The sequence below is a fragment of the Perca fluviatilis genome, chromosome 5 (genome assembly GCF_010015445.1).
Source record: "Perca fluviatilis chromosome 5, GENO_Pfluv_1.0, whole genome shotgun sequence".
Lineage (NCBI taxonomy): Eukaryota > Metazoa > Chordata > Actinopteri > Perciformes > Percidae > Perca > Perca fluviatilis.
In genome coordinates, this window is record NC_053116.1 from 29,837,969 (window position 1) to 29,850,954 (window position 12,986).

At 39.6% G+C, this 12,986-nt stretch overlaps 2 protein-coding genes across 3 annotated transcripts; one reads left to right on the forward strand and one right to left on the reverse strand.

The window, feature by feature from the left end:
• Positions 1 to 2,235: 2,235 nt before the first annotated feature.
• otud3 (OTU deubiquitinase 3) lies at positions 2,236 to 8,278 on the forward strand. 2 transcript variants are annotated; one of them, XM_039799647.1, is made up of 8 exons: positions 2,236 to 2,409; positions 3,480 to 3,776; positions 4,379 to 4,527; positions 5,604 to 5,716; positions 5,826 to 5,948; positions 6,123 to 6,255; positions 7,165 to 7,352; positions 7,541 to 8,278. In XM_039799647.1, the coding sequence occupies exons 2-8, from the start codon at positions 3,571 to 3,573 to the stop codon at positions 7,703 to 7,705; spliced, it is 1,077 nt and encodes a 358-aa protein (XP_039655581.1). In that variant the 5' UTR covers positions 2,236 to 2,409; positions 3,480 to 3,570; the 3' UTR covers positions 7,706 to 8,278. The 2 variants fall into 2 exon arrangements, with proteins under 2 accessions (XP_039655581.1, XP_039655582.1); XM_039799648.1 differs by lacking the exon at positions 2,236 to 2,409 and adding an exon at positions 3,888 to 3,991 and having other exon boundaries at positions 3,636 to 3,776.
• Positions 8,279 to 8,913: 635 nt separating this feature from the next.
• bcas2 (BCAS2 pre-mRNA processing factor) lies at positions 8,914 to 12,986 on the reverse strand. The gene is made up of 7 exons (XM_039799649.1): positions 12,786 to 12,986; positions 11,935 to 12,027; positions 11,773 to 11,843; positions 10,290 to 10,451; positions 10,043 to 10,093; positions 9,860 to 9,940; positions 8,914 to 9,774 (listed from the first exon to the last, which is right to left on the reverse strand). The coding sequence occupies exons 1-7, from the start codon at positions 12,876 to 12,878 to the stop codon at positions 9,648 to 9,650; spliced, it is 678 nt and encodes a 225-aa protein (XP_039655583.1). The 5' UTR covers positions 12,879 to 12,986; the 3' UTR covers positions 8,914 to 9,647.

Genomic DNA, 12,986 nt, shown 5'->3' on the forward strand with positions numbered 1-12,986 from the left:
TGTAAAAACCATAACATTTTACATGCATGTTGTACTAAATACTAAAATGGACATGCATCAAAATAATCAATAACCAATCTTATGATATTCTTTATAAAATGCCCTCTGCTGGTACAGACTTGAAAACATCTGCTGTCATCATCCACACTGCTAGTGTTACTTCACTTTGACCGCCCCCAGTGAAGAAACACAGCCAAGCTGGGCACCAGTTTAGCAGACTCTAATTAAAATCTACATGGGGCAGAATGGGGGTAATGTAAACATTTAATAGTAAAATGACATGAAACTAGAACAATCACAATGAGTGCAGCTACAATCTCAAAGTTGAGTGAGAGTTAACAGCATTTGTCAAAAGTGGTCTGACAATCAATGAAGCAACATGAGACAACTAGCCTAACAAAACTCCAGATATATGTGACCAAACATGCACATATTAAAAACAGCTAAATTATTAACATGTCAAGGGCCTGTTGACTATCTGCATGGGTAGATACCACTAGCAGCGACTCAGAATTATTTTTTTTTTTAATTGGGTGAACTGACCCTTTAAAGTATTTTTTTCTTGAGTCCACCTGCAGTAATTGTTCCTCCTGTGGATCACCCCTTGTATTAAAATCCCAACATTTACCAACAACAGCCATTTGTATTTGGTTACAAGCAAAAATCAACACTGGAAGAGGTCAGCTGGGAGTAAACTTATACCACTTCATCACATCTCTAAGCCATAATATATCAAATACTACAGTCTGTCTATGTGCTGAGCAATTAGCTGGTTTGGGATAATCTGGTTTTAACCATTGGAATAATCTCAGAAATCTAAATGTAAAAAAAAGATAATAATAAGAAGAAAAACTTCATTTATATAGCCTTTTAAAAACATTACATTACATTACATTTTCATCAATGCATGCATTACATTACATCAAAAACAGAGTTACAAAGTGCTTTGAGAGCTAAACAGTGGGGCCAAACAATAGCAAGACAACATTTGTGTAAATAAAAACAAAATGAAAAAAGACTTAAAACATAGTACAGAGAAGACAAATTAAAAAACAATAAAAAATGCATATAAAAATATGCAAAACATATATCCTCATATTGGATATTAGCTCAGGTGAAGAGGTGGCCTATGTTTCAGAATCATATAGTTCTGCAGGTGTTATCCACACACACACACACACACACACACACACACACACACACACACACACACACACACACACACACACACACACACACACACACACACACACACACACACACACACTCTGTTCAGTGTGGTAGTGCAGTATAAATGATATGTTGTCCACGCTTGGCTGACCCTCCTCTGTTCCACTCAGGTGACTGACGCTGATTGCTGCACATGCACAAATGCATGCCTAGGCCTCAGGCCATTACATCTGTTAACACACAATGCAATCACTAATTGAGGTCTATAATAAACCACACACCAACTGACATCTGCAGATGTAGAATGTCCGGTTTCTGCTACGCCAGCTGGTTTGAGGTAAATGTGTATTTTTTCTTTCTAGTTTTGAAAATAGAATAGTCTTACTGCTTCCTTCTGTTTGTTTATGCAGTTTTATGTCTCGTGGTCGTGGCTATTTGTTTGTCTCAGTGTGTCGACTGGTCTTTTTACATTGCAAATACTAGCAAATACTGTTTATTGCTTCTCAACCCACTCCTCCTCCACGTTATTTTTACCAACTGTGTGGAGTCATCAGAAGGAGTTGGTGGTGAGTAGATTTTCTAAGAGTTGAGGAGAGCAGAGAGTGGAGTGATTTTCAGAAGCAACATTTCTTTTAAAATCATAACTCAACCTCCTACTTTGTCCTGAGTCACAGTCTGCAATATACAATGACTCAGAGCTTTTAACTTGTGACAACTATCAGATAGATAGATAGATAGATCGACAGATAGATTTATACAACAATTTATCAAGTCGTCGATGATCCTTTGAGTTTTTGCTTAATTGATTAACGTTACATTGATATCCTCAAATAATTGTGCATACTGGTACTAATACACATTGTATAACTCCTACTATGCCTTCTTTAAACCTTGTCAAGACGTGTTTATAAATATTGCTTTGGTGTAAATGAGTAAATACAGGCCGTAAAACCTTAAAAAAGAAGAAGAAGAAGAAGAAGAAGAAGAAGAAGAAGAAGAAGAAGAAGAAGAAGAAGAAGAGTAGTAGTAGTAGATGGTAGATGGTAGATGGTAGATACACACGTCAGTCGCCTTTGCAGTGTGGTCCATTCCCCCTTCCGTACATTTTGACGTACACAGACATACGTATGCGGAACCTTTGTTGTAAACAAAAGCGGACACTGCAATTACTACATTTCTCTTCTGAGCCAAAAAAACCCCGAAACATAGTCATATCTTGTCAGACGCAGCGTGTTAAAGGTAAGCAACAGTCTATTAACTGTAAAGATCTCCAATGGTTAGCTATGTAGTGAGTGCTACAAGCGGGAAGATATGATTTGTTATGTAGCTAGCTAGCTATCTAGCTAATATCAAGCCGTTGAATGCTAGCCATAGACATATATATATATATATATATATATATATAGACATACATATATATTATGTATATGATGCTAGCTAGCTAGCTGCTAGCTGTCGAATAGCTAGCTAGCTAGCTATAAGCTAACCTGACACCGATAGTACTCCGTTTGTGTTCGCTAACAAGTAATGTTACTTAGTACCATTACTAGTTAGTACGTGGTTACTAGTTAACGTGAGTAACTATTAACTAGTTAATGTTAGCTTGCTATATAACGAAACTCGTCTAACGTTAATGGTTATTTACCGTAACGTTAGCTTCATTATATTAGCTGAGTCAACATAATACCAAATAATGCAGGTAACGTTAACTGCGCTAACATATATGGTTTCAGCATCGGTCATATCACATTTTATCGCAAAAAACACCATCCCTAAAGTGTAAAAGAATCAGATATAAGACAGTTTGCTTTTATGTTGGATGCAGTCTTCAAATTGTTAAACATTTACTTTTGATTACAACAATTGTTATGAATTGTACCTCGTACGATGTAATGTGACAAATGAAATTGATTGATTGATTGACTACACCAAACACCCCTTCACTAGCATGTTTGGTAGTTTGCGGTGTTTACCAATCCGAGATTACACTGTAACGAATTGCTGCGTAATATAATATTTGTATTTTGAAATTGCCAGTAAATATATAGCTCATGGCATACTAGCTACTGTCCATATATATATTGTCTAAGAGTCTCATCATTAAAGTGTTAAAGTTCCTGATGGAGTTTGGCATAATGTCTTCTACATCAGGGACATACTATGACGGGATGCTTTTGTTTTTCAAATTACTAAATGACAATCTTGATATATTATGATGTTCAAAAAAAACAATACAGCTCTTTACATATTCTGAAATCATCATTACCCCCGCCCCCCCACCTCTGTTTTTTTTTTTAAATCGGTCCCAGATGTTTGGCAGTGGTTGATGAAACGCCAGCTCATTCCTTTTAAGAAGACATACTTTGGTGCTGTAGGCCCGCAGAAACGACTATAGCCAACATGTCTAGGAAGCAGACGTCAAAACCTGTTCGGAGCAACAAGAAGAGTGAACTGGAACGTAAGAAGGATGAGCGGGCAGCACGCAGGGCAATTGTAAAGGACCGCAAGAACCGGCCTCAGGATGGCGACGAAGGAGCAGAGTTTGTCAGTTTCTCCAATCAGCTCCAGGCCCTGGGGCTCAAGCTGAGAGAAGTCCCCGGAGATGGGTAAGAGCCAGAAATAGATTGTGGTGTCTAGCTGTACTTTGTCTCCCTCTACATTGTCGTTTACCATCACTGATACTGCAACACGTGTCTCTTAAATCTTATTATATACAGAAAGCTTCAAGCTGGAGACAGCTGTCTCATCATGACTAACCAGGATGTCTTGGTAGAGGAACATAATGTCTTCAACGTCTCCCCAGCCCACAGTCAATAACAATGTACAGTAATTTAAACAGCAAAGTAGTAGCTGCTCGTAGCTGTGTTGTGGCTGCATAGTAGAGGCAAATGTCACTAGAGCCATTATTTGACAATCCTCATCTTTGTGAAACATGGTTTGTCTTCCATAACTTGGAATGTAACCGATTTACTATACAGTATTGCATCTCTATCAGTCATGTTTACTACTGGGCAGAAGGTCTGGGAGCCTTGTGATTTGCAGGACTTAATTAATTTTTATTGGCCAAAGCCCAGAAACCTGCCAGCTAATGCAAACTCTAATGAATGCACCAATCGAATATAAGCCTTTGATTTAAATATAACACTGAGTCATTTAACTAGAGGTAGATATGTGTGGACATACCAGTCAATGTCTTTGTTTCTTGCAGGAACTGCCTGTTCAGAGCTTTAGGTGACCAGTTAGAGGGTCACTCCCGGGGTCACCTGCGGCTTCGGCAGGAGACTGTCCAGTATATGATGTCCCATCGACAAGACTTTGAACCCTTTGTTGAGGACGACATTCCCTTTGCACAGCACTGTAAGAAAATTACTTAGTGGGGGACACTGAGTAAATCAACAACGTAAATAAAGTAAATGCTGTGATCAGATAGGAGACTTTTAGTAATGCCTCATTCATAATTAACTATTTTGTCATATTACTGTACACGTCCATTGATTTCAGGAGGAGACAACTTTGACCAGGAACAATGCAGTGACCCCTGGTGGCCCTCAGTTCTGTTTGCAATGTAGTGACAGATGTATGTCAGTGTTTTCCAACCTGGGGGTTGGGACCCTGTATAAGGGGTTGCAGGATACATCAGAGGGTTTGCTACATAGGAGTAAATAGGGCTGGGTGATATGAAGATTTATATCCTCAAAACAAATGTCTGTCGTATATATTTTTCTAAATTGTTTCTATCGCAATTTCGAAAAAACAACGGCTGAACTGTGTTATGGCAATGTTTATGTCATTTGGGCGACGCTTTACGTTCTGATCCTTGCACGATGTGTTTATTTTGCACTGAAGTTCTTAATAAAATGAGAAAATACTCTATTTTCATTTGTCAAGTACTTAATGCACAATGGAGTATACAAAAATAGGCTTTATCATGTGGTTATTTCATATAGGCTATTTATTTATTGAATAACCAGATACCTATATTACCTATATTGTGATATATATCATTATCTAGATGATGAAATTACCTATATCGGGATAAAAGATGTTTTTTTTAACTTGTGAATTACTGGATGATTGGACATTTTTAGGCCTCTAAAAATGTTAGTTAAAAAAAAAAAAAGAAGAAACTTTTAAACCAGTTACAAGTAGACATGCGTGCGACTGTTGATGAAGGGGTGCACATAGACATTGCTTCGCTGTAAGGTGTCACAAGCCAACAAGGTTGGGAACCACTGCTAGCTGCGTCTCTCTTGACTTAATTCATTCAATCAATCAGAAATTGAATTCTTGACTGATTTTGACAACTAGTTTACATGTTTTATGTCATTACAGTACAATGTAATGTATATACAATTTGTATGTAATCAAATTAGAAATATGAAAACCTAAAAAAAAAAAATTGTGAGTAATTGTTTTTGTTTCTTTCCACCCAGTGTCCAACCTCTCTCAGCCTGGTACGTTTGCAGGCAATGACGCTATTGTGGCTTTTGCTCGCAGTCAACAGGTGAAAGTGGTCATCCATCAGCTCAACACACCACTGTGGGAGGTAGGGGCAGAGGCAGAGACTTTCAAATGATGTCACATACTCTAATGATAAAATCTAACTCTCTTTTGGGATACCACATAGTTTAAATGTTCTGTTGTTGTCATTGCAGATAAATGGTGCCGAGAAGCAGGCATGCAGAGAGCTACACATTGCCTATCGCTATGGAGATCATTATGACAGTGTGAGGCGGACTGGAGACAACTCTGAGAATCCTGCTCAGCTCCGCATAGAGGTATATAATATACAAATGTACAATGGGCATTCAATGGACCAGCATTCAGGAAAATATTCCCAAATTAGTAAATTCCAGGTCCATCTTTTGGATAGATAGATGTCAAGAATGCATTATGTCATGTTTACACCTACTGAGGCAGCCTTTACTGATGGGTCTCTGATGTTTTCTCAGAATCTGCAGAATTCACAAGGCCAGCAGCGTGAGTTTGGGGACGGTCAGAGGGACAGACGGAAAAACCCGTCTCCCACATCCTCAGAGGAGGACAACGTTATCCTCAGCTCCATCAGGAATCAAGGAATCCAGGGTCAGAAGCTATACTTGATTCGAAGAATTAAGGTCTTTTCAGACAGTAAGCGTCTCTCCGCCTGCATACCGATTGGCTCCGCGGGGTCACACGTGCTCCTCAAGCGCTCCGTGAGTAAACGTCAGGCACTCTATGCGGGGTAACCATGGAAACGGCTTACCGGTACAATTGTATTTTCCTTAAAGCCTAGCTTAAATTAAAACTGCTTATGCAACAGTTATATATGTCAGGGAACTTACAAACAGCAAGGATCCATCTCTCGTCCATTGATTTGCACTGCACGTCGCGTAGAAGAAAGTTTAGGACCATTCATATCTGGCAGTGGGCTTGTTGCTCCGCCTGACAGGTTGACCCACGCCTCCCTACCTGCCCGCTCGTCTCTTATTGAAAATGAATTACTAGCTGCGTTAATTGCTTCCCGTCTGAAAAAGACCTAAGACTATTAGGGTAAAACAACCAGGAATCAACCTATTGCAAAATTCATAACCATCACGCATTCAAGCTCGTCTATTCAGCCAAGTTTTCCATTGATCCCATAAACATGTCAGCCTGTAATTAACCCTTGTGTTGTCCTTCGGGTCCCAGTGACCCGAAGGACAACACAAGGATTATGTACTTCTGTTTACTTTGTTAAGAATTGCTCTCTAAACAAGGGTTAATACAGCACCTTAGTTCTTGTTTGTACAGCATTTTGGTCAGCTTAAACTGTGTTTAAATGTGTTCTAGAAATAAACTTTACTTACTTACTTTACAAAAAACAGGGTTTAGAGAGCAATTCTCAACAAAGTAAACGGAAGTACATAATCCTTGTGTTGTCCTTCGGGTCACTGGGACCCGAAGGACAACACAAGGGTTAAGAAGACCATTTGCTTGACATTCGTGTGTTCATGTGTGTGTTTTCTTTCTCAGGTGATGAGGAGAATCTGCTCCAGCTGAGTGCGGCAACCATCAATGCAGAATGGCTTGTTGGCTCCGTGCTGGGCCGGTCCTGCCAGGGCCAGTGTGCCTCAGGATCCTGCTCAGCCTGCAGAGCTGCTGCCACAGACTGCAATGAGCATAAACAGCCAGCAGAGGACAGCAACGTACAAAACCCAAAGGTAGACTTACCTATTACGCAGCCTGTCTCGCCACATTAATTCCAAACCAAGTCCATTTTTATTTCACTTAAATGTTTTCCTCACTCATAAAACGACCAGTCCTCATACCACTGCAGCATTTTTCAAAACACACTCCTAGTTAAGTTGAAAAAAAGAAAAACATTCATTTTTGTTTCCCTCACTCTCAGGTATCTAATAAGCAGAGGAAAGAGCAGCAGCGTCAGGAGAAGAAGAAGCGTCAGGAAGAGAGGCACCGGCAGAAATTTCTCCAGAGTAAAGGAAGTCAGGACCAGAACCAGAACCTGCCAGAGGCTGTCACTTTAGTACCAGCTCTCAACACTCTCAGCATATAGACTGGAGCATGGCCAAAATTACCTACTGCTACTCTCGCTTCCGGTGGCTGGCGCTGTTTTGCACATAGTCAAATTTGATTCAGTCACAGTGGATGACTTTTCCTAAAGAGAACCCTATAGTTTCTTTGCAAACAGTATAAAGGTGCCTGCAAACTCGTTTGTGTGTGTGTGAGTGAGAGAGAGATGTGGGAAAGTTTTAAAAGACGAGTGAAAGAGCTTGACCTTCAGTGTTTGTTGGGTTTTGATTGAGTTCAATTCCCAGTTGGTGTTGGTGTATGCAGAAACTCCTCAGATCTGGCCTACCTACCACGCTACCTAGCCCCTTTCTATGCTGGACATCTGGCTTTTTATGACAACCATGCAGATAATCTTGTGCAGCTGTTTTTTTTTTTGGATTGGTCACAGATTGAGTTTATTCAGATCCTTCTGTTTGTTCGATCGGACCAAAAGAGGAAGTGAAAGAAGAGTTGCAGAGGAATGATTGTTATGCACACTGTGTAAGGAATGTGGCAATAAATAAATGATTTACTGTTTTTGTGCACAAGATAATATATTAAATGGTATCCAGGGTGACATGTTTTTTTTAATTTATTTTTAAATTAGAGGTACATTAGTCAAGAGTAAATTCCTGACATTTTCATCTTGTGATGTTTAAAGATATTAGTGAAGTAATTATTTCCCTTTTTTTTTATTTCCTTTGGTGTTGGAGAAAATAACCTAAAAACAAATTGGACATTAACAGACCTAAGGAACATGTTGGCAAGAGGTTAAGGTTTCACTGAAAACAAAACAAACATAGCTACCCCTTTGTCAAAATTATTTCTTGGTATTTAACTCCCCTTGTGTTGAAAGTCATTTGGGAAATGTGTTACAGGGTACATATCAATGTTTGCCTAGTCTTATCAGTTAACATAATCAAGTATTTGACTGGCTGTTATTCTAATTGGTTAACTTGGACTTGAGTGGTCAAACTAGGCTATTGTAGTTGTGTAATCATTAAACCAAGGTAGATGAATGATAAAAGGCCTGCCCATAGGGAATACTTAACACCAGCAATATGTCTGATAGCTCCGTCTGTAGTGCATGCTGATGATTTAGCACACAATACAGCGTTTAGTGTTTTTCTAAACCTGGGCCTTCAGTTCTTGGAATGTTGATAATTTAACAAATGTTTCATAATTTCCACGAGAAGAAAATCACAATAGGAAATATAACAAATGTCCATTTTATTAAAACAGCATAAAAAAATGACGAATGAAAGGCGAGGCTTACAGAGATAATTTTGTCTTTGACAGACTTGACAAACTATGTACACTTGATTCGAGTGTTGGTAGATGGCCTCAAAGACTGAAACCTACATGCTGGTATAAATTACACTTTAAAGCGAGATTATGTAACATTTGCTAAATTTGTGGCATTCATGGAATAATGTTAAATGCAAGTATAACAAGTATAAGAGTAATTTTAAAGCTAGCAAACCGACTCAGTAATGTCAGGTACACATTAAAGTTTGCCAACATTCGCCAGCATTAGCTACTGGTCGAGCAAAGATTGATGATTTATTGCTTATGAATTCAATTCTCCAGTTGTAAAAACAGAAACATCTTGTTGCAAACCATACATAGTCTCGCTTTAAACATCGGTGACCCTTGGGGGGGGGGGGGGGTAGAGTCCAAATGCTGCATTATACCACATTCCACCACTGTTTTTACAGTAGAATAATGAGCGCTGTCACTGAGGTTTGTGGACCACTCCTTCTGAACGTCCAGGTTATTTTATGACAAAGTTGAACATGAGCAGTTTCCCAATAAATCTCCTCCGTACAGGTAACTTTACCTTCTTAGGTTTCTTCTGAGTGCAGTCAGCAGATGAAACAAGCTGCCATCTTTCTGAGTGAGGAATCCGTTGGTAGATCAGTGCTACGAGGGTGAAAGCTGCTGCTCTAGAAGTCCTGTCTGATGTTCTCCTTGTTCTCGTCCCCCTGCTGTTGTCTCAGCTGAGTTACTTCATTCTCCAGCTGGACAATGGCCCTCTCGATCTCAAAGTTCTTACTGACCAGAGACACCCAGCTGTTGAAGGACAGAAACAGATGTTACGACACAGGAAAATCTAACCTACATACTCCCATGCATATGAAATCTTCAAACAACGTACTTTGACTCCAGTTCTCGCAGTTTGGCTCCTCCCGCTAACTGATCATTCTTACGCTGCCAGTTCAAATCTTGAATTTGCTTCCTGGTGTGGTAGAATAATTTAATTGGTTAACATGTTAAAAAAAAATAATAATGTGTTTAATGACACTTTTAATACAGGCCAAATGTTCCAGCGATGGGTCACCTGAATTTCTGAAGTTCCTTTTGAGCGGTCTCAATCATGAAGGCCAAGTTACTGGAGGAGGAAGATAATTATTTAATGATTAGCGGTCTTCACACACACACACACACACACACACACACACACACACACACACACACACACACACACACACACACACACACACACACACACACACACACACACACACACACACACACACACACACACACAGCGTTAATGTCTGTGAGAAACGGGTGCAATCACATACTTGTTGTAGACCTTCCATGCGTTGGTTCCATACTGCAACATGAGCTCCAGGTTGTCAATGCGGACTGCCTGGTGCTCTAGCTGGGCCATCGAGTTGTTCACACACTCCTGCCACGCTGTGATGTCATTCTTCTGTCCTGATGAGGGTGCAGGCAGCTCATATCTCCACAGGGAAAAAAAGTCAGATTAAATGAACAACATTTGGGGCCACCAAGCAAAAAACAATTATGAAAAAGTATTATTTATTTAAAAAAGCAGGCATACTATCATTTTAAACGATTAAATGGAATAACAACTGCAACTAACAATTGTTGGCATTTTCTATCAACAATTTTTGTATTCATAAGTTCTATACAATGTCATAAACACAAAAAAACACAGGAATGACCTCCACACTGAAAGTGATGATTCAACATTTGAGCAAAGTAAAAACAGTACAGAGGTGAAACATTTGGTGGATTAATCAATTAGTTTTTTTTAAGGATAATTCACATCAATCAACATTTCTGTTAATGCGCCAGTGTTAGCCAGTCGGCTAAGAATGCATGTCTTTATGGTGGGAGGAAACCAACACAAACACGGGGAGAACATGAAAACTCCACACAGAAAGACCCTGCCAGGGGATGGAACCTCGCCATGACCGGGGATCTGCAGTGCCTACTTGCTGCGAGGCAGCGGTGCTAACCACTGAGCCACCGTGCCGCCAATTATCAGAGCCATCAGAATTTTTTTTTTTAACTACAAATTGATAATCTATTAATACTTGTTGCTTGAAATAATAGCCAAAAAAAAACAACATTTAAAACATGTACAGGTTCCATCTTCTCAAATATGCGTCTCTGGTTTTCGTAGCCCACTATGATAGTAAACTGAAAATCTTGGGGATTTGGACTGTTGGTTTGAGGACGTCACAATGGGCACTCTGGGAACTTGTGATGGCTAACTCTTTTGCTATTTGCTGACATTCTTAACCAAATGATAACTCGAGGAAATAATTAGTGAAATTTACGATAATGAAAATAATCAGTTGCAGCTTTAATTTAGTTTATTAGTGTGATGTTACAAGATTTCTGCGTGTCCAAGACTTTGAGACTCATTAACCACACCCTGCTGTTGAGTGGCATATTCTGTAACTTCCTACATGAATTGAATTCAGTGGTTCGTTATAGGATTAAGTTTACTTTTCACTGACTTCAAGGCATTCCTAAAGTGAATAACCTAGAATAGAAAATATACATCACTGACACTACTGCAGTACTTCACTCGGTAATGTATTTTATTGATATGCATGTTTACTCTTTCTCTGAGGCAAATGAGGAAAAGGCACAACTTTCTGCTAAACTTTCATCGGCATGTTGAATGCAGCAGTATTTTTGCAAGACTCTGTGTATGTATTTGGTTCCCATAGACATGAGGTCGTTGATTCAGCTGTTCTGCTGCTCAGAGTGTAAATACAGGCTCCAGCTGCAGTGTGTAGAGTTTACCTCTTCATGCTCAGGAGATCCATGGGCTGTCGAGCCGCCAGACGCTCAAATTCATTCCTCATAATTTCTGTCTAATGGGTGAGAAATCAAAAAAGAAATGCTGTCATTTTGGTCACACTTGTTGAAGCTGTGAAGGTTTCAGAGGTCTCGGGAGTTTGTCACCTCAAAAGTAGAGAAGTCAGGTGTGGGCAAGTAGCTCAGGTAGTTTTTGGTAGGTCGGTATCTTCTGGTCTCCTCCTCCACCAACGCTGCGGCCTAGAGGACAAAGGATAATTTGCTTTTTCTGCACAGGGAAAGCACTGCAGCTGCCAAGAAATTAACTTTTATCACTTTTTACTATGGCTGGATATCCACCAGGACAGGACAGGTGGTTTGTGGACTGGCGTTGCAGAGCAGGTATTAGGGTTAAATTGTATTATTAAAACACCAACAACTTCTTTATTTTACTGTTTTCCCATAAATCTTTACGCAGAGTGGAAACACATCTGAAACAACTATCAGACCCCACACAGGCAATAACGTGAGGAGACCTGGGAGTGTCTGCATTGAAGGCGCACTTATCAGTGTCACGTCATCTTTAAATAGAAAAGGAAGATGAAATAAAAAAAAAAATGTTCTAGTTGAATTGGGAGGTCAGAATTTCCGAAACACATTAGGCGACATTTATTTGGCAGATTCAAAGCGATTTATTTAATTTTCCGAACGGGAATTGGTTTCCAGACTGTAAGAGGCTAACGTTACGCTCCTTACCCCAGGAAGTTGGGGTAATGGCCATGGCTAAATAATTCACTAAACAAATGCTAAACATTAACGTTAGTACAGCTACTTGTGGTCAGACTAAATGCTGTAACGTTAGCTTATAACCGCCAAACGTCATATATATTAATACGTATATATACCAAGTGTTACATTCAAATGTTTCTAATCTTTAACAGTGTGCCTTGTCCATTTAGCTAGCTAGGCATGATTAGCTAGCTAACATGCTGCGGTTAGCAATTTCCCTGTTTACTCACCGCTTCTCTGACACCTGCTGCATCGTAACCTTGGTCAAAATATGGCAAAGCATCGACGAACACTTCACCAGCTACTGAAGCCGTTCCGGCCATTTTTAATCAGTCTATATCGTTGAGTTTGTTTGATTTGTGCCCCTCTTAGCTAAAAAACAATAACCTCTCCAGCTAACAAGAAACACGTTTTACCGGTCGCGACTTTCA

What these genes read in the sequence shown, in the direction of transcription:
- otud3 (XM_039799647.1), top strand. Translation starts at nt 3,571, where the DNA reads ATGTCTAGGAAGCAGACGTCAAAACCTGTTCGGAGCAACAAGAAGAGT. An exon ending in TCAACACACCACTGTGGGAG is followed by an intron (nt 5,717 to 5,825) that starts GTAGGGGCAGAG and finishes TTGTCATTGCAG; the next exon opens with ATAAATGGTGCCGAGAAGCA. An exon ending in CTGCTCAGCTCCGCATAGAG is followed by an intron (nt 5,949 to 6,122) that starts GTATATAATATA and finishes ATGTTTTCTCAG; the next exon opens with AATCTGCAGAATTCACAAGG.
- bcas2 (XM_039799649.1), bottom strand. Translation starts at nt 12,878, where the DNA reads ATGGCCGGAACGGCTTCAGTAGCTGGTGAAGTGTTCGTCGATGCTTTG. An exon ending in CTGACTTCTCTACTTTTGAG is followed by an intron (nt 11,844 to 11,934) that starts GTGACAAACTCC and finishes CTCACCCATTAG; the next exon opens with ACAGAAATTATGAGGAATGA. An exon ending in GCATGGAAGGTCTACAACAA is followed by an intron (nt 10,094 to 10,289) that starts GTATGTGATTGC and finishes TTCCTCCTCCAG; the next exon opens with TAACTTGGCCTTCATGATTG.